The sequence below is a fragment of the Lepisma saccharinum genome, chromosome 20 (assembly GCF_977018435.1).
Source record: "Lepisma saccharinum chromosome 20, izLepSacc3.1, whole genome shotgun sequence".
In the NCBI taxonomy this organism is placed as follows: domain Eukaryota; kingdom Metazoa; phylum Arthropoda; class Insecta; order Zygentoma; family Lepismatidae; genus Lepisma; species Lepisma saccharinum.
The window spans coordinates 49748479-49769941 of record NC_139248.1 but is presented as its reverse complement, the minus strand read 5'-3'; the positions used below and the strand labels follow the sequence as shown (position 1 = coordinate 49769941).

At 35.1% G+C, this 21463-nt stretch overlaps 2 protein-coding genes across 4 annotated transcripts in view; one reads left to right on the top strand and one right to left on the bottom strand.

Moving 5' to 3' along the window:
• Positions 1-21463, top strand: part of Mtp (microsomal triacylglycerol transfer protein) — a 197232-nt gene that overhangs the window by 162591 nt on the left and 13178 nt on the right. For all 3 annotated transcript variants that reach the window (XM_083141464.1, XM_083141463.1, XM_083141462.1), the window contains 3 exons: positions 7463-7581; positions 12866-13510; positions 18663-18866. In XM_083141464.1, the coding sequence (XP_082997590.1) occupies positions 7463-7581; positions 12866-13510; positions 18663-18866 (968 nt within the window). The remainder of the gene's footprint in view (positions 1-7462; positions 7582-12865; positions 13511-18662; positions 18867-21463) is intronic.
• Positions 3304-4786, bottom strand: LOC146003268 (uncharacterized). Its single transcript, XM_083141466.1, has 2 exons — positions 3549-4786; positions 3304-3491 (listed from the first exon to the last, which is right to left on the bottom strand). The coding sequence occupies exon 1, from the start codon at positions 4728-4730 to the stop codon at positions 3552-3554; it is 1179 nt and encodes a 392-aa protein (XP_082997592.1). The 5' UTR covers positions 4731-4786; the 3' UTR covers positions 3304-3491; positions 3549-3551.

Here is a 21463-nt window from a genome sequence, read left to right as displayed (position 1 = left end):
AGGTTAATAACAGTGAATATACGAAGTGATGTTGACATACATAAACATTAGAAATGTGTTGTGTTTTAACCCATTAACTGCAGAAGAGATATATATAGACTCTCTAAAATTGGGCCTTTTTTGCAGAGCATCTATATAATAATAATAATAATAATAATATATCTTTATTGAGCGGGCGAGGTTCAGCGTACGCTGTTCTCCCACCTAACCCTTGTCAGAATACAGTCTACAGTTACAAACGGTATATATATCCAATAAGAAAAAAAAGAAAGAAAAACAATAATAATAATAATAATAATAATACAAATAATAGTAAATAAGTAAGAAAGATGAAAAAAAAAAAAATGCAAATCAAATAAGAACTGTAAAGATACAATTAATGAGTATATGTATACACAAAAAGAAAAAAAATACATAACTAAATTCTAAATACAATTTTAAGTATATATATATATATATATATAGGCACACACACATGTACACATAAATGCATATTTGGTAATGTTTGATGGTGCAAGAATAGAAGTATTTGACATGAAGTAATATCAAATTCTTACATTGACATTAATACATTGTGGGATGTATTTTTATTCGTGTGTGCTTCTATATTCAAACTGTTTACATAGTAGATAGTCCTTTGCTGTGGATTTAAGAGCATGCAGTGTTGATTGGTTAGTTATTGTTATGGGCAATTTATTCCAGGTTGAAACTGCATTTACCGAGAATGATGATTTGAAGGAGGCGGTACTGTGATGATATGTAAAAAGTTTGTTATGCCCTCGCGTGAAGTGTGAGTGTATTTGAGTGCCTACTTTAACTTTTCTAAATAGATAATCTGGTTTACTTACTTTCAAAATTTTGTTTATGAAGGTGATATAGTGCAGATGCCTTCTTCTGTCCATTGTTAATATTTTCTTTGTGTTCAAATGGGGCAGGATATGTTCATATTTCCTTATGTTCAATGCAAATCGTATACAAGAATTTTGCATCACCTGAATTTTCCTTTTATCTCTGACTGAGACCCCAGGACCATAAACTACATCACAGTAATCAAAGAGTGACCACAATAAGAGCTCAACTAGCTTCAGTTTAACTTTTTCCGTTAGATAATTTTGAGACCTATATAAATTTCTGAGAATGTAGAATGATTTTCTACACAGTCCATTGATGTGTTCTGTCCAAGTGAGAGAACTATCAATCACCAAACCCAGGTTTTTAGATGTTGTTTTATGCGGTATGCACGTCCCATGTATCTTCAAGACTATGTCGTTATACTTGTCGTTTGTAATTGTTTGTCTGTTCCCCAGTAACATGTATGTGGATTTTTTGGGATTTAATATCAGTGCATTGGAGTCACACCAGGTGGAAATTCTTTTTAATTCATTGTTGAGGATCATAACATCACGTCTAACTGTAATTGGCGTGGTAGGTAGGTATATCTGTGTGTCATCAGCATAGAAATGGTATGTACATGTTTGTATTGCTCTCGATAGGTCTGCTGTGTATAAAGTAAACAGTAGTGGCCCCAATATTGATCCCTGAGGCACCCCAGTTTTTATTGGCACAGATTTTGAAAATGATAGTGGAGTGCCAGGCATTTGTACTTTCTGGTGTCTGTCTGTAAGATAAGAGTTGAACCACTTGATTGCTAATGGGCTGAAGTTATAATATCTGAGTTTAGCTAAAAGTAGATCATGCCGTACACTATCGAAGGCTTTGCTGAGGTCTAAGAGGACTAGTATAACTGCACACCGTTCATCCATGAAATGAAGGAAGTCATCTACTACTTTTGTGAGTGCAGTGGCTGTACTATGTTTACTGCGAAAACCTGACTGTAATTTTGGTAAAATATTGTTCGCATCAACAAATTTGGTGAGTTGCTGACACTACTTTTTCAATAATTTTGGAGACAACAGGCAACAAGCTTATTGGTCTGAGGTCATCAAGACTTTGAATATTCTTCTTCTTTGCTAGTGGGATTACATGAGCTTCCTTCCATATGGAGGGAAATTCTCCAGTGCAAATAGAGAAATTGATGATTTGTGTTAGTGCAGGTAGTACAAAGGGAAGCGATAACTTTAACATTTTAACTGTGATTTTATCAGCTCCAGCTGCATTTGAGTGTATACTATGTATTGCCTTATATATGTCAAGTTCTGTTATTGTTTTAATTGCGAAACATAAATCTGTGGTATTCTCATTCCTGTTTGTCATGAAGTAATTGTACTGTTCTTGGATAAGTGTTTCAGAAAAATTCAGATTCTGTGTTACACTAACAAAATGGTTGTTTATAACATCTGCATCCCTAAGATTAGATGGAAGGGCATCAATATTATTTGTAGTTTTATCAACAATACCTAAATCTTTTAATTTTTGCCAGGTACCACGTGTGTTCATATTTCTGCTGTTTATATGGGATGTGAAATATGCTTTCTTTTCCTGCCTTGTAATTGACGTTGTGAAGTTACGCAGGTCCTTGTATTGTAGCCAGTCGTGTGGGTTATTTGTTCGTTTAAATTTACGTAAGGCATTATCCCTGAGTTTCATTACTAGTTTTACATTATCTGTGATCCATGGAGTATATTTTTTACCTACCCTTGCCGTTTTAGTAGGTGCATGAATTTCAAAGACGCTGATGATTTTTGAATTAAAATAGTTTATTTTGTCTTCAATATCATGGATAGGTTTCAGCAATTCCCAATCTATGGCTTTCATATCATTTTCGAATTTATCACTATCAAAATTAGAAAAGTCACGATATGTAATGTATTTCACCTGCTTTATGGGCTTCTCACAAACCAACGATACATATGTGAGACAGTGATCAGAGGTGCCTATAGGGTTTTCAACATTCGACCTGTGAACAAGTTCAGTATTATCTATTGCTATGAAGTCTAAGAGTGTCCTACTATTTGCTGTGATTCGAGTGGGTTTGTCGATTATTTGAGTCAGGCCAAATGTGTTAAAAATTGCTTTTAAATACATGGTGTCTGATTCGCGTTTTAAGAAGTCACAGTTTGCGTCACCCATCAGCAAGAGGGTGTCTACACAAGGGTATAGCTCAGAGAGTAGATTTTCTACAATGGAGAGTTTTGTGTACGCTATGTTTGGTGCTCTATATATAATACACACACCTATTCTTTTACTATTATTATTTACAATAATACTGATATATTCAACATCACTGCCATTGTCCAAGTCATTATAACCTACAATGCGAAAGTTCAGTTCTGTTTTCATGTAAATGGCAATGACCCCTCCGGTTTTATGCATCCGATCAATTTTCACGATCTGATACCCTGGTAGGTTGATAGATGCCATTGGCGTGTAGGCATCAGTCCAGGTTTCAGAGATTGCGACAATATCAAAATCATGCAGTAATGTAACACACTGTAGTTCATCAATTTTTGGTACAAGAGACCGCACATTACAATGAGCGACGCTAAAATTGCCACTTGGCTGCGTTAGACACTCTGGATTTGTCGTTTTACCTTTTAGTTTGAAGAAGCATTTGCTCTCTTTAGTAGTTTTTCTTTCATTTTTGTTACGACTTACCATAAAAAATCTTCATTCCATTTTTGGGGCACACGCTTTACCCTTTCTGAGGATCTTAATGCACCATTTCCTTTTATTGTGGTTACATTGCCTACACTGACACTAATTTTTTCTTCACCTTTTACCGTATCATCATTTTTGGTTGGAGTTACGAGGTTAGTATCACACTGCACTTCACACACTTCACTTTCTGGTTTTTCCTTAAGAGGGTACACTGATTTCTGCGAGGGTTGTGTATTAGTAAATAGTGCATAGAGATTATCACACAGAAGCGTTTTCCCTTTTCCGTTCAGATGTTGGCCATGGTTTGTGTGGCCATCTCTTCCAATTTCACTAACGCTTAGCATTTTTGCTGTGGGAGAGGATTTACACACTTTGTATATTTTAGAGTTCACACTGTTAATTTCTAAATTTACACAGGAAGTTGGTATTAGGTCGTATCTGTGAGGAATGGCAGTAATGACGACGTTGGTATGTTTTGTTGTTTCAAGGCAGTTTTTAATTACTGAGATTACCAATTTTCCTTCATTTCTTGATATATCATTGGAACCGCCCATTATGATCACATGGTCGTTTTTTCCATAGTCCTTGCACATGTCAGGTAATGATTTAACAACTTCTGTCAATGGGGCGCCAGGTTTAGTAAATCCAGATACATTGTATTCACTACACTTCTCGCCCAACTTAGAAGCAATACCACGACTATGGCTATCACCCAAAATTAAGACATTACCTTTGTAACTTTTATTGACTAGAGTGTTTTGGTCGTATTTATTGGTTTCAGGACGTTTACTTGTTTTGTGTCGATTTCTCATTTTGCCGATGTGTTTCAATGGGAAAGCATTTGCACTTGATATGTGAGCCGATGCAGTTGTTATGGAGCTAACTTCTGCATTGTTTAGCACTTCAAACGGGTTTGGATGCATAACTGTATTTGATACACTGTGATTGGCTGCATAGTTGTTGTTGGACAAGTTTATCGCGGACTTCTTGTTTATGTTTCGTTTGACCACATCTGACCATGTACCATGTTCCATCTTCTCTTCTCCTTTCCGGTTTAACAGTTCTAACTTGTCTGCTTCGAGAATTTTGATGATCTCATTTCTTGTTGATAGTTCACGTTGCAGTTTTTCTATTTCCAGCTTTGCTTTGTAACAATTACAACAGCCTGGCATTTTTATGATTTTTCCTTAAGTTATACCTAATTTTCACCTGTTTATCACTACACTATGTCCTGAGATACTTACGATGTTCGTATCGTCTGTGTGGCAGGGTTTTTAGAAGTTTTTCCCAAAAAATTAACGGTTCTTGTATTGGCGACAAGTCATTTTCATAGACACTACTTTTTTGTAAGATTATTAGTCTATGTGGGCTATTGCCAATCAAAAAATCCATTGTTGATGCTTTGTCAGTTCCTGAAAAATATTATTTTGCAATATGCAATTAGAGCCACGGTTCGGAAGTCATAATTTTATCGGCCTAGTTCCTGTAAGCTCTGGGGCTTACACAGCCTCAAACATATGTATACCCGGGGGCAACCCTGGAGGGTAAAGGTGACTGGAGCATGGTGCTGATCACATCATCTCCAAAACGTCAGAGATCGAGAATATGTAGTAAGGGTGTGGGGGGGCCCTACCCTTCAAGGCATGGTGTTGTATGCAGGGGGAAAATTTTCCTTTGACCTTTCCTGATCTGGAATTATTATTTGCGGCAGAGTCTATGTATATAGATTGTTTTCCTTAGCTTCATTTTTCAGCAAGTCTTGCTGAAACATTCCAGATTAGGTAAGGTCAAAGGAAAATTTTCACCCTGCATACAACACCATGCCTTGAAGGCACATTTAGTGTATGTGAGGGTAGGATCTTCTTATAGTTATTTTTTGCATTAGTTACGATGACACGAATTTGTGGCTGCATCTATATATAGATGATTTTTTTGTTCGCAGTTCTCTTCAATGTCGCTGCAGGGAAGGGATTAAATATTTCCTGAGAGTTTTGCAAAATCGAAAAATAGTTTCAGCAATTAACCTATTAAGTTTTGAGTTGAATTACTGGATAATACCTAACATCTAACCGTATTTTTTTTTTCAGTATTGAATTCTTCTACTCATAATGGAACTGAGTAATGAATAACATGATTATTTTTGAAATTTCAAAATATGTATGATATATATATATGGGGCATTCCATGTCAAAGAGCCCCTGAATCTCAATTTTGAAAATTAAATGCAATGCTGTAACTTGAGTGAACAATCTAAAATTGTAATTTCCATAAAAATTCATGTATTATACACAAGTGAGTTAGAAGGTAGAATATATTTAGCATATTGTTAATTTATTTTAACTTTTTGATTTTCTTATGTTTCCTATTGTGTCCTACCCACGACACCAAAAAACAATTAATTTCTCCTTTAAGGGTTACATTTCCCCCTCAACTCTATTAGAATATTCAAAGGTCAATTACCTTCTCTCTTTGTCTTAAATAATTTATTTTTCATCATTTGGCAATTCACAGAAATTAAAATAAATTTGTTATTGAGTAAAGAGGGACTGTTTCATCTGTCACACCCATGGCACAAAATTGTTCACTGGAAGCTACAAACTTGGCAAAGTATTTTGAGGGTAATTATGTTTAATCAACAGTGTTAAGTTTCATATTTCATTGCACAGAAACTGTAAGAAAAATGTTGCTTAACTATCAGTGGAATAGTTACATTAATATAAGAAATGTAGTTTGTGCATCCCACCCATGAAAATGGAATACCCCATATGTATAATATTGTGGATGAAAGGAAGGAGGGTCAGAAGAAATAATATAAAAAAATGAGAAGTTAATATCAAACACTCACCATCTTTTGGGGGCCACGGTGGTCTAGTCAGAAGGACATCTGACTACCATGCAGCAACCAGGGTTTGATTCCCTATATAAAGTTGCTCTAGGCTTCGCACAGCCTCAAATGAATAGGTACCGGGGGCAACCCTGGGTGGTAAAGCTGGAGTGTGGTGCTAATCGAGAATGTGTGGGGGACTCTACCTCGATATGTCCTTACATTTACAGGCAACTGTACCTTTCTATTACCACCATCTTTTAAACTTTTGTGGCTGCTGGCTGCTTTTTCAGACATAGGTAAAAGACAGTTTAAAATGAAAGTAAATTATATCTATTGTATATTTCACATATTTATAATTTCCATTCCATGAGAGAAATTTGAATTTATTAAAAGGGGCTGACAGTTAAAGTAAGACTTGCACAGATCATTAAAGGAACACAATAATGTCAAATGGAAGCAGTGTTTGGGGTACAATGTATTTCTTTCACCCCGTTCCTTCTAGAAAAATTTCTATGGATGTCTTGCTTCTACCTTCTTGAAACTGAAAAGATCCGTAAACAGTAGAACAACATTGCAAGTACAAAGATGTTTAATTGCAAATAATTTTGAAGAATGGAGAACTCTGAACTATAATCAAATTTATATTTTAGTGCTGAGTTCTGCCAACAGTAATGATTTAGTCTTTCTGAAAATATAGAATAAGTAAAATAATAATAATAAAGAAACTGTGAATGTTAAATCCTAATTTTCACTGTAGATTCAATGTAATTTTTTTCAACTGGAGTCAGAATTTTCAAATATTCCTCTTTCATATCTCTGCTTACAGAGAGCAAACTGTGTAAGTGCTTGTGCAATTATTATATTTTCTCCACAATCAAATTACATGTACAAGTATGCAAAAATTTACAATAATATACACGGTGAAACAATATAATAATTTGGTTTTTGTTTAAGTTATAAATATGTAATACTTGAACACAAAACATTGTAATGATAAAATTGGAGGTCTAATAAAAATTATTAATACATTCTGTTAAATAAAAATACATTATGTTCATATTTCCTTTCTAATTTTAGATCTTCAGAAACTTAGCTTGAAAAAGATCCATAGTGAAAAGTTATCGGAAACAATAGCCTTAACGGTGACTGGAATGGCAAACAAATTCTCACAGCTACCAGGAAATAGCAAGAAAAAGGTATGTAAAACACTGAATTATCAGATTGTATTATATTATTTTCAGATATTTGTATGGTTATATACATACTTTAAATTTGAGAGGGGACAGATTATTCAGTACTCTATTGGTATCAACTGACATAGGTATATCAGTGTATTGTTTACTGGTGAAATACCGATAACTTCACTGATCCAATATATCAATAAATATATATTATAGTTTAGTGCCATATTGTGCCATTTTCTTAATGATCTCCATTCCCTACATTTTAAAAGTTTTTAAATACCAAGTAACCAAAAATGGTTGGTCCAACATTCGGCCAACCATACTGAAAATCGTTGGCGAAATGCAAGAACATACCATTGGGCAATGGTAATTTTGGCCGTGGTTCCCAAATTGGCTCAAAAGTGTTTTTACATTGGGTCAATGACAATGTACTGTTAATTAAAGTATAGATATGTTTGCATTCTAATGTGTGTATGTGTGTATATATGTATAAAAATTATTGCGAGGCCAACTTTAAACTATAGTACAAATTATTTGTGTAAAATGAAAAAAAAAAAACTTTCTCACTCATATGGTATCATTGTTTTCAAGGTACCTTCAAATGGTAGCACAAAATATTTTCTAGAGTTTACTTAGTTTTCCACCTTTCATTGAAATTAGTCTGCTCTTAACATTGTTTATTTTACATACATGGATCTTGAACAACCTTCACAACAATACCTGTAAGAATGTTCTTTTTCTGCTACAGCTAAACAGACAAACAATAAGCAATTCCAACACAGATTTCATCCATGGCAGCTAACAAAGGACTGGTGACTGTCTAAAAGTTTAATTGCTTCTTCTATCATTAAATAAATATTATGTTTCCAGTATGCGTATCATTGAAATATTCAAAAAGAAATACTGTTACATGTCTAGAATTTACAGCATACTCTTGAAGTTGTTTTGACAGCAGAAAGTAGTTTTTAAAATTGATTTTGACTCACGTTTACATGGTTGGGCAGTGTTGGCAACAACTGTTGGTTGAAAGCAAGACCAACTTCAATTTGCCAACCAACGTAAACCCAACCTTTTCCATGTAAAAACTGCAGTTGTCCCAACAGTTGTGGTAACTTGGGATATTGAGCTTATTTTGCATTGCAGTCATCTGGTAATATACATTACGCTATATTAAGAAGTTAAAGGAACCATTCAGGTTCTTAAAAGACCTTTTGGATTTTTAGATTGGATCAGTAGCTATTAAAATTCACATTCATGAAGGTGCATTGTGATGTTTATCAGTCATGGTTTTGTAACGAGGTTCTGTCAACAATTATTTAATTCTGAGGCAAGATACCACTCTGAAAGGCAATAAATAAATAAATCTACACTAGTTGTCATGAAATTGGCTCACTGGCAAAATTCAATATTTGTTGGAATGATAATGGAGGGAGAGTTTACAACACCATGGTAAATATTGTCTTATTGTGTGAGAGTACCAGCAAACCTGGGTTCTTACTCACTTTTTCCTTTTGCATATGTGACAATGTTGCTTTTCTGTTCAGCCACCTAATATCATGTATGTTGTGATAGGAAAATGCAATCGCAAATTAAAACACACATGTTCAGTGTCAGCTAAAATTTTTAGAGTATTTTGTGTGTGAATGGACAGTGTGTTACTTCAATATATTTTTACATATCATACCTAAAATTGACCAATATTGATACATATGGAAGGGTCTTAGTGTAGGTTTTTATTAGGCTTCTGTATTACATTATAATTATTATTTTTTTTTTATTCATGGGCGAAGTTCAGCCTGTGGCTGCTCTACTACTTAACCTGCAAAACTCATACAAGCTACTGTGGTAGATACAAGTACATTGTATCAATTACATTGATCCCTACTAAATATGTCAATAACTTAACACTATAAAAAAGATTAAAACAATTTTACTCACTCACACAAATCAAAAGTGATTAATTTCTGGTTCAAATCTGCTCATCTGTTTTGTTTCGATTTCAATGCAAGCATGTTGAATCAGCCGCTCTGTCCCTGCTCATCAAGAAGTACTTTTGTACTTTTGTTGCTGCCCTTTTAGAGCTGTTGTATGTAGCACACAAGGTAGCATCTGGTGGTAGCACATAACAATATGCAGAGGCAGCTTTGAAAGATGATAGGAATATAAATTTTGAAAAGTTGTCCCAACTTTTCTAGTGTCGAGTCATGTAGTTGAGTATTTCGTGTCTAAATTGAAGTTTGTCGTATCAGTGTTTTTGTTTGCAGAATTTTAAATATCATGCAGGTCAGATGTAGTTTTCTATGACGTGAAATATTAAGCCATTCAATCTCATTTGAGTAGGGCAGTATGTGATCCCTTTGTTTCAAATTGAGTGCAAAATGTATGCAAGAACTTTCTGAATTCAGAGAGAATTTAACGAAAAAGAATGCTACAGAATTATTCTGTATTTTTTGTTCAATTTCAGCATTTTTTTTTTTTTTTTTGAAAACTCTCTGAATTCAGAAAATTTTTACTGTAGAAAATCTCAATGTGTAAAACTAGATAGGAAATGTGGTACAACAGCCATGTTAGGGAAGTGTTTTTTCATTGGGTGATATTGGTCAGTAAATCTAGTTCCATGGCTTCTGTAATTTAATTTCTTGACCTTGGCCCATTTCTCTATATTTTTATGTAGCTCTCCAAGTGTTATCATGATGCTAGATCAACATAAAAAATGAGGGTTTCCAACAGGGAACAAACCTAGGACTATTTACATCAATTGAAAGAGGACTAAAAACATTTTGAAATAAAGGGTGTCTTAAAAGAAACTCAGGATTTAATTTAAGAAAAAAAAACATTATTTATTTTAGTTGGCAAAGTTATTACATCATTTTAATGGGTAAACTTTGCCATTAAATGTGGAATAGGATATCTGACAAATGTCCTCGATGAGGCATTTAACACTCTCGAATACTTTTGACAAAATTCTGGATCACTTTTTCGCATAACTGTGGCCCGTTTTCTTGTTGTCTCCAACCGAACCTGTTGGTTAAAATTTTTCAACTAGTCTTATCACAGTTGTTTCATTTGGGGCCTTTCTCCTACTGAAAATATCATTTAATGTGCACAAGTCTAAGTAAAACATTCTCCGTACTTGTAATGAATTTTAAGGATTGTTGCTTGCTCCTCCATTGTGTAGTGTTCCATATTGACTAACCACAACATGTTTACTAGAAGATATGATCTCACAGAATGCTGCCAACCCTGCGGAAAAAAAATGGTGCATGATTTTAATCCTGCATTACTTTTGGGACACCCTTCATAATGAATGCTCTGTAAGACATGGAGTTTGTATCTTCTTGTCTTCTGATATTCTCTGAAATCAGTATAATGAATTCTTACTTTTTCACTTCGAATGGACAGAGTGCCTGTATCCAAAATTATATTACTTTTTATTTTTGTTTTCCATTTAGAGTAGAACAAAAAATTATAATTGATAATTAAGTGCAAGGAATGGGTTTATAGCCTTAACTTTATCATGTAAACAAAATTGTAAATAAAAAATAAAATAATTTGAATATAATATTTGTTGGTTCTGGCAACATGCAAGCTCCAATTGTATTAACTGAAATTCAATGAGTTATAGATCGGGACGTAAAGTTTTCATTTTATTTTTCCCCAAAATTCAGTGTTATTAATTGAAAATCTGTGTATTTTTTACATGCGTTTTTACTGTTTTCTCTAAGCATAAGATTTTCACATTGCTTTAGTAATGGAAAATTGAGGGAATATTATTTTTAATTACCAAATTTCTTGCATTTGGAAAACTATTTCATCTCATCGGCCACTGAATATAAAATGTTTATTGAAGGATATCACTCAAAGCTTTGAACATAATCATATTTATAACTTTGTTTCCTTAAATTTACTTTTCAGTTTACAATAACATTAATGGTTTTCCATGCACAGATGGTGCATAGTCAATGTTCACAGTATTCACTCACAACACAACACTTCCTTCACAAAACGCAGTTATAAATAAAAAGATAGCATTTTTTCCCCATTCACTCCAATAATGAAATGATTACTTTGCCAAAGTCTTCCAAAGTTTGAAGCGATGTAGTCGTTATCTTCTTTCCTTCTTTTAGGCTTCTCGAAGCCTTCGACGACAGAAAGTTGCGGTTTCTTTTACTTTTTATCGGGCCTCCCCTATGGCATAATGGTAACGTCGCCGCCTAGTGTTCACGCAGTCCCAGGTTTGATACCCAGTAGAAGCACATAATGGTTCGGATTCCACTTTAAACTGTAGGTCCAGTCCCGATTAGCCTTTATGTACGTAAAGTGAATGAACAACAACAATTCAAACAAGCAAACTTCTCTTCTCTTTGTGCCTCTCACTTCCATTGTGCTTAACCAAGAAATCCTTTCGCAATTCAGTGATTACAAAATTATGTAGTTTTACCTGAAGCATAAAATCTTTCAGAAACAAAATAATGCATTTACTGCTAGCTTTGGCTTGCTGCGAAATACACCACAGAACGAAAAGGAAATTCATTACGGTGCACAAACCATGCAGCCTCAGTGATTCTGACTGAGTGAAATTTCGCTAACAATGCCAACGTCAAAATACAGTTTCATGTACACACATACACCCACACTCCTAAGTCCCTCCCCACACAATACAACAGATGTTTCTTCCTGAAAAAATCCCTCTTCTTACGAAACTCCCTTCTGAGAAGATCCCCACAGCGAATTCTCGTTCAGGACGAGGTCAAAGTATTGTCAGTCATTTCTGCACCAAACTGCAATAAATGAAGCATGACAATCTCTTTTAGAATCGAACTTTCACCAGCTAGACTAAAAGTGATATATCTCATCTTCAGACAGTTCTTTTTGAACAAAAGAAGTGTTATCCCCAGTTTATATTGCATACTTTTTGGTGTTTTTCATGTTAAAGTGCAAAATTCAATGTTATTCTGACCTGGGTTCGAACCCAGTGGAGGCACATAGTGGTTTGGATCCCACTTTAAACTGTAGGTCAAGTCCCGATTAGCCTTACTGTGCATAAAGTGGACATAAAATGCCAAATCAATCAATCAATCGGTGTTATTATGGAAAATGGTACAATTCGCGTTATTTCGTGATTCCGAAACACCAAAAACTTGCCTCCTCCACCTTCCAAATACATTTCAAACGCTTTACTTTGCTTTCCTTAATTTTTTGGTGTTATTGTTAAAACAAAAACTTTACGTCCCTAGTTATAGATGTTGGCTATATTATTAACTTGTATTTTGATTCAAATTTATTTTTCTTTCAGATAATCGAAACTGTAAAATCGTCTATCTTAAACAGGTTTAAAGCCTGCACAGATGATAATTGCAAGCTAAAGTACCTGCGTGCATTAAAAAATATGGGTTTGAAGGATTTTGTACCCTTGTTGCTGGAATATGTACAGAAGGGATCAAAGAAGGTGTCTGTGATGGCGACGAAAACTCTACAATCATTCCCGTCAGAGTACTGGGATGAGGATGTGAAAAGAGTGATGGAAAAAGTGTACTTCCAAGTGGGAAAGAAGTATGATTCCAGTGCAAGGACACTTGCCATTGACATTCTTCTTGAATCGAAGCCAACCAAAGATCTAGTGAGGAAGCTTTTAGTGTCATTAACCTCACAAGACAGTTATGAAGTAAATCAATATGTGTTGCAAAGGATACAGCAGTTGAAGGAAATAAACAACGAGTTTGAAGGAATTGTGACGAACGTCCTTAGTGATGGGAAACTTAACAATTACCATGTGCTTGGGCAAAGAGGTTTAACATCAGCAATGAACAGGCCTTTCATGGAAAACCCTAGTGGCAATGGAAGCTTTGTGTCTGTGCTTGAAATTTCAGGGGGATTGTTGAAAAGAAGTACTATTGATGTTATCTTGGAAAATTTAGGGGATAAGACAGGGATGTTTACAGTAAGTAGTATTTTTTTTTTATTGTATTGGGTCCATATTAATAAATTTAGTTTAAGAGGGTGACAAATAAGTTAAATTTCAGTGATGTAAGTAATGAAAGGTGTAATACCATTACAAACATAAAAATAGTTTGTTTGCCAGTTACATTTAAAACACTATCCATAATGGCAGGTTTTGGTCTTGGACTACAATATGGATGCTGGTTCAAGTATCCTAAAGGAAAGCATAACACATTTTCTCCTGAGATTTTGGCCAGTGTATGGTACTGGTGGCCACCCACCATCATGAGGAAATTTGAGAGCTGTGGATGAGTAGCACAACCAGGTCATGGAAACCTACAGCAATGGCTGGGGGTTTGTTGTGCCGACCACACATCACCCTGTAACTGGTTGGATGATTTTCCACCTCCCCTGGGGCATGTGGAAGTAAGAATGGCAGTCGGTAGGTAGGCATTGGCCATAAAGGGCTGTTGCACCATGGGTTATTAATCAGATTACTAAATCAACAAATCGCCATCTCTTTATTAGGCAAAAATTGATGTCACTATCCTTGGTGAATGATGAAAGTTATTTGTTTAAGTTAACAGGTTGACAGTGTATATGAATTGTATTTATGGATAAAGTGTTGCATTTAATTATTATTTTTTATTTGGGAATGGAAAAATTACATTTCACACTATTAAAAGTAAATACGAGTGGTTCTCAAGCCAAACTGCTGGGGCTTTTGATTTTTCAGAATACCAGAACACATTTAGATGTCTAGAAATACTTTTATTTCTTGATGTTATGCCCCTCTATACTAATAAACTTATCCCAGCATATCACCAGTGCTTAGATACCAGCAGCATAGAAATAAATATTTCTCAGTATGTCAGTCATGATCGGACTGCTTGTGTTACTTCTTCATCATTGCTTAAATGCTGGGCTCCAAGGAACTTCTTAAGAGTCCAAACAGGTGAAAATGACTTAGACTATAAGGGATGTGTGACAGTAACTCCCAGCTGAGTTCCTGTAGTGTACAAATCATGTGGTGGACAGTATAGGGCATGTATTGTCTTCCAAAAACAGAATGCCTTTAGTGGTTGAAACCAGGATGTTAGTGGGAATGTCTACGTGGGCTCCAAGCTAACTCAGGCAGGATCGTCTTGAATTGATGTGTAGCTAGGGTGTAGTCATTTTGAACACCTTACTCTTTTGCTCTATAGGAAGAGTTTTATTGGCAGTTAAAATTGGCTAATAACATAATTTGTTTCTGATTGTATTAGTAACAAACAAAAAAGTTTTGACATGATTTGATGTTCATAGTAGTTACAATTAAAACAGCAATTTGTTTGGTATTCTTTGGAACAATGGCTGAAAAACATTTTTGTCATCCTCCTTTCCTTTCATGGTTATCACAGGTTATTCGGAATGTTGATAAATGGATGCTGTGCCACGAGTTGCCTAAAGCAGCAAAGTCACATTTTTTAGTTTTGCTTTGCAAAACACAATTGATTTTTACCTTGTCAAAACAAGAAAAAATGAATTTGTTTACATTAAAGCTAATGCTTCATCAGAACAACTGCACAGATAAAATAATATCAAATAATTTGTCAACTGGACAGCAATTCAACTCAGACAGTATCACTCCCTCCACAGTTCAAGGCCAATTGAAGGTACAGAGGGTGCCAAGTGTATCATGTGGTAAGAAAGGGTGGGGTATACCTGATTGTATTTACGTGTTGTCAATTTGATGAAGACTTAGCTTTCTAGGGTTAAAACATTTCCCCATTCATACATTTTACTGCAGAGAAGATCTATCATCATACTGTACTTGAAAGTCATCTGTGAATTTTAGTCAGTTTTATACTTTGTTTCATAAAAAACTTCATCACAAGATGCTGTTCCATATTGCACTTACAGGCTTGTCCGCCATATTGTTTAACAAGTGACTCACGTTGCCTTTGATGTTAGCGCTCCATGCGGTAATAGTAGGCCCTTATGTCTGTGGTTCTATTATTCTGAAAAATCAAAAGTCCTAGTTTGACTTGAATGACCTTCGTAGTATATTCAGTTTATAAATTCAAACATATTTCTCATTTGATATCACAATATGAAAATTTAGATCAATATAAATTTAATCATTAAATATCATCTACAATATGTATTTGTCTTTGTAGGAAAGTACACATTCTCAAATTCATTAAAATTACATTTTTTTAATTACATTAGAAAGTTGATTATATATTTTTGTCAGATTATTAGGCCTCCATGAATTGCATAGTTCATGCACTGTTGCCTTGTAATTAAGGGGTTCTGAGTTTGATGCTTGTGAAAGCATATTGCACAGTAGTTTGGATCCCACTTTAAACTGTAAGTTCAGACCTAGTAACCTAATTCTGCATAAACAAGTAAACATGAACAAACTTACTTTTTGTCCACCTAGTGAAGAATGTAAGAAATGTTTCATTAATATGATCAATTATTTTTTTAAAATGCAGACTAAATGAAAAGAGAACCTGCCTCCATGACAGAATGGTTAGGTCTGACTTCCTAAGTGTGGTGGCAAATCAATAATGTTTTGACCATATTAACTGTCCTAAAATTAGATAGTAGCCTTGTACTCCTTTGGAAAATGTCCAAGCCAATTAATATGTCAGATTTATAACCTACAATAACAGAACTTTGGATTGATTGATTGATAGATTGATTTGGTTTATTTTACTTTACTTTTCTGACACTTTTGGTTAATCGCAAAAATGAGGATGAGTGATGATATCATTAAGGAACACTCACGAAGAATGCCCAGTCCAGGATTTGAACCTGGGATCCATAATGACATAGTGTGCTGTGCTAACCTGCGCATTGTCTCAAGTATGAAATTAATTTCATTTACAAATTAAGAATCCATTATGAAATATTGTAATTTTGTGTAGATTATATTGTACTAGAGTGCTGCAGTGAGAGCTTTTTGCTCAAGCACCTAATAGTTCACTTGGAAGACACTAGATAGTGTGCAGAATTGAGAGCTCATTGCATGGGGAACACTCAACCAGGCAAAATGAGGGGAATACACTCGAAGCTCAGTAGTAGTTCATGTACGAGGGTCACTATTTATATTTTGAGCCTTGGCAACACTGATTGAAGTTAGGAGCGATTTGACGTTTGCACGGAATCGTCTGGCATTATTGACCATAACGTACTTCAAATGTTTTGTCAATAGCTTCATTTGTGTTGTTTATGTTGCCTTGAAGATTGCACGACAACAATAAAATGGAATTAACTCGTGAACATTTTCGTGCGATGATTTTTTACAATTTTCGACGTGGATTATCAAGACAAGAGTGCATCGATCAACTTACTTCCACATTTGGCGATGAAGCCCCATCCTTTGCCACTGTGAAACGCTGGTATAACGAATTTAATCGTGGCCGCCATTCGCTCACCGACGAGATTCGCGAAGGTCGTCCAAAATCAGTTGTTGTTCAAGAAAACATTGATGCTGTGCAAAACCTAATACTGCAAGATCGTCATGTGACATACTGTGAGATTGAGGCAACCATAGGCATTAGTTCCACCAGCATATCTAAAATATTACATGATCATTTAGCTGTGAGAAAGGTATGTTCTCGTTGGATCCCACACAATTTGACAAAAACTCAAAAAGACGCTCGCGTCAATTGGTGCAAACAAATGCTCAATAAATACAATCGTGGTGCTTCAAAAGACGTATATAAGATTGTAACAGGTGACGAATCATGGATATATGCATATGAGCTGGAACATAAACAGCAGTCGACTGTATGGGTGTTCCAATCCAACAAAAGTTGTTCGCGCTCGAAGCACATCGAAACAAATGGTCGCCTGTTTTTTCGGCAAAACTGGTCATGTGGCAACTGTGCCTTTAGAGGAACGTAGAACGGTCAACTCTGAATGGTACACAACAATTTGTTTGCCAGAGGTCTTCGGTCAAATACGGAAAACAAACAAACGCCGTCGGATCATTCTTCATCAAGACAATGCCAGCTGTCGCACATCTCGTCTAACAACCGACTTTATGAACAGTCAAAAAATCGTATTGATGGGTCATCCGCGGTATAGTCCTGATTTGGCACCCAATGACTTCTTCTTGTTCCCGAATGTCAAGAATAAATTACATGGACAACGATTTTCGTCGGCGGAAGATGCCGTTGATGCGTTCAAAAACCATATTATGGAGGTGTCTCAAGAAAACTGCTTTGACAAATGGTTCGAACGAATGCAAAAGTGTATTGACCATAAAGGAGAATACTTCGAAAAACAATAAAGCAGTTTTCAATGCCAAATTCCTGTTTTTTCATTGTTAGGCTCAAAATATAAATAGTGACCCTCGTATAACCATCATTTGTTGGTGACAGAGGGTCCTCAAATGTGCATCGTGAAGTGAAAAGTGTGATGAAATTGAAACTTAAGTGAAAATAGTAATCATCTCCATGCCATAACGTAGTTTAGTCTATCTTATCAATACACAACAATATATGAAAATGAAAAGGATGATATGTGGGCTCAAACTACCAGAGTGGATATTTTACAGGTATGTATCCATGATTATTTGTCATTTTTTTTAACAGCTTTAATATAAGCTATATAAACATATACTTATATAAGTTATTAATAAAATTACTATTTAAAAATGATATTACATTGTATACACTTGAGTGTAGCATGAACAATTGCAAGCGAGTGAAAGTGGTTCCATGCAGTGTTCTTTATTTTACCAAGAGGAGTGTATGTAATAAATTATGTGAGGTAACTTTATGCATTTTAGGCAAAATGAATTAGCCTATATGTTAACATCAGTACACTGAATAACTTTTATGGTGGTACCCAATGTTAAATTGTGAAGAAGTGTCAAGAATTTTTTTTTTTTTCTTCAAGTTCTCTAGTTGAAGAGACGTCAAGTCTCACTCAACCTTCCTCCAATCTAAAGAGTATCTGAGGGCATTCCAGTTGTAAAGCAGACGGGAACATGGTGCTATTTATATCACTTTTGTGTGGTCTTGAGACTAACAAAATGTCAACTGTAACTTTAATGATAAATGCTTATGTATGATAGAAAGAATGTTTATATTTTAATTTTAAACACCCCATCAAGGTAAATGTATATAGCAAGTCATATTACTTCTGTATTCCAGTTGGGTATGTTTGCTGGTGGGCTGAGTTCATTTGTGGCATCAGATGAGGAGGACAGTGAAGGAGAAGAAGAATCAGCAACAGCAGGAATGGAGCTGACCGTCAGGGGAGTCCAAATCAGGCCCTTTGTTTTCTTCACTGGCCAAGGCGAACTGATGGGACTAGTTTGGTCTGGAGCAGGGTCAGAAAGAACACCTATATTCCAGGTTTGTATTTAAAAATATGAAACAGGCAGAATATTCTTATATTGATTGAATTTTTTTTCTTTTCTGCCACTTATGGCTAATCACAAAGATGAAGATGAGTGATGATATGATGTAGAAACACTCACAAACAACACCTAAGCCCAGGCTGGATTTTTAACCTGGGACTTCTGGCATCATAGCATGCTGTTCTATTCATTCTGTCATGGAGGTCAGCTATTCTTATATTGTGAAGAATCATGACACACATTATTTTTGCTAGTCAGATATATAAGGTATTCATTCATTCACCATTCTCTGCGTTAATGGGCACGTTTTTTACTGCAACTGATCTTGTTCCTTAAGCTTCATGTCAGGATAGCATACCTGTAATTTAATATTGTCTATAATTTGATATCTTCTTTCTCACATTAACCTTTCCTTCCAGTGCATCTCTTTAGAAAGCAATTATTTCTTAGCCAATGTTCCAGTCAATGTCTTTTTCTGTTCTTGATTCTTCATGGAAATAACTTTAACAACATTCCAAAATGATTCTGCAAATCTAAACTACTATAAATTTTAGGGATGGGACAGAATAATAAATACTGTAATGCTATCAGCCAATATAGGCATATTGGTGTATCGGTTTATTGGTAAAATTGCAGTTTATTTACCAATCTGATATATCTATAAATATCATGTAGTTTAGTGCAAAATTCTGCCATTTTGTTATACTTTTTATGGATAATATCCATGCCCTACTTTTTTAAAAAAGTAAATATTGAAATAGACAACTACTTTTGCATGGCAGTCACCTTGAAACACACATTTATTAAGGAGGTCAATGAACCATTCAAGTCTTCAAAGAACATTTGGAATTTTATGTAGTATTGGTATCAGTATTAATAAATTTTAAATCTGTGCTTTATCAGTATTACCCAAAATTTCATATGAGCCCATACCTAATAAAAAATATGCACTCATTAAAGGAATGTTAAAAAATAAAAATAATGATGATAATAGTGGTGCTAATAGCAATAAATGCAGGCGTGTTTCAGCAACCACTTACTTATAACGGGTGATTTTTTTAACCTTAATCATTTGAATATCTTGAAAAAAAAATCATCCTACAAAAAAATGTTCCAAATAAAAAGTTGATAGTTTGGAGGGGGAAGTTTAGTGGTGCAACAAAAGAACACCCCTCCCCCTCTTGTAGGTGAGGCGGGGGGCAACTTTGAAATTTCAAATAGAAACCCCCATTTTTTATTACAGATTCGGATCTTACGGAAAAAAATACATAAGTTTTGTCTGAAACATTTTTTCGATTCGTAATAGATGGCGCTATAATCGATAAATTTTCATTTCTTGAATGTTTAAACTTTAAAACCAATGTATTGCATTTCGCATTTCATTTAAATTCAAAAAATAAAACATTTTTGTTCCAGGACTTGAAATTGTTGTAAAACAAATAAATTTATTTTGAAAATACAAAATTACTTGACAATTCTTAGCTCTAGATATCTCGATGGCTAGTAAACTACATTCACTTCTCAATTACATTAAGTGTTCAAAATGGTGACCTTCAACTTCAATACATTTATTGATCCGCGCTTCGAATGAATGTACACAACTCAAAAGTACCTCTGGTTCAATTATGGCACAAGCGTTTTGGATTCGCTCTATCATATTTTCACGAGTAGTTGGCAATTCTCGATACACTTTATCTTTTAGGTAGCCCCACAAAAAGAAATCTGGTGAAGTGAGATCTGGTGATCTGGCAGGCCAATTTACAGGACCAGCTCTGCCGATCCATCGGCCATTGAAGTCACGGTCGAGTACTTCACGTGCTGCTCTCGAATAGTGCGCTGGACATCCATCCTGCTGAAACCACATGTTCTGTCTCAGTTCCAGGTTAAGATCTTCAAGTAATATTGGCAGTTCATTTTGAAGAATGTCGCGGTACTGTTGACCATTCAAATTTCCATCAATGAAGTAGGGACCGATGAGTTTGTCATCAATAATTCCACACCACACGTTTACAGTCCATGGACGCTGATGCTCAACTTGGCGCAGCCAGTGAGGATTTTCGACACTCCAGTAATGCATATTATGCCGATTGACCTGTTCCGTGGATTGTAAAAGATGACTCATCAGAGAACAATACCAGACGAAAGAAATTTGGGTTCATTTGTATTTGTTCACGTGCCCACTGACAAAACATCACTCTATTTTGAAAATCATCGCCATGAAGTTCTTGATGCAATGACACATGATATAGATGATATTTATGACGCTGTAAAATCTTCAAAACACTGCTCTGGGACAATCCGGAATTTCGAGCTACTTCTCGCGAGCTGACATTAGGATCATGGGCCACAGCAGCTAATACATTAATTTCATTTTCTTCTTCAGTAACTGTTCTTCGACGAGTCCTTTGTTTAGGTTTAACACTTCCTTCAGTAGTAAATTGATTGACTGTACGTTGAAACGAAGCGAAAGAACGCACCCTGTCTGGAAAACGCTGAGCATAAAAAAACAACTTGATGGAGATTCCTGCCAGATTCTCCATACACGAGAACCATTTGAAATTTTCTCTTTTACAGTTAATACATCCATTGATA

Bases quoted from the DNA above. Each gene is read 5' to 3' on its own strand.
- LOC146003268 (XM_083141466.1), bottom strand. From the start codon at position 4,730: ATGCCAGGCTGTTGTAATTGTTACAAAGCAAAGCTGGAAATAGAAAAA.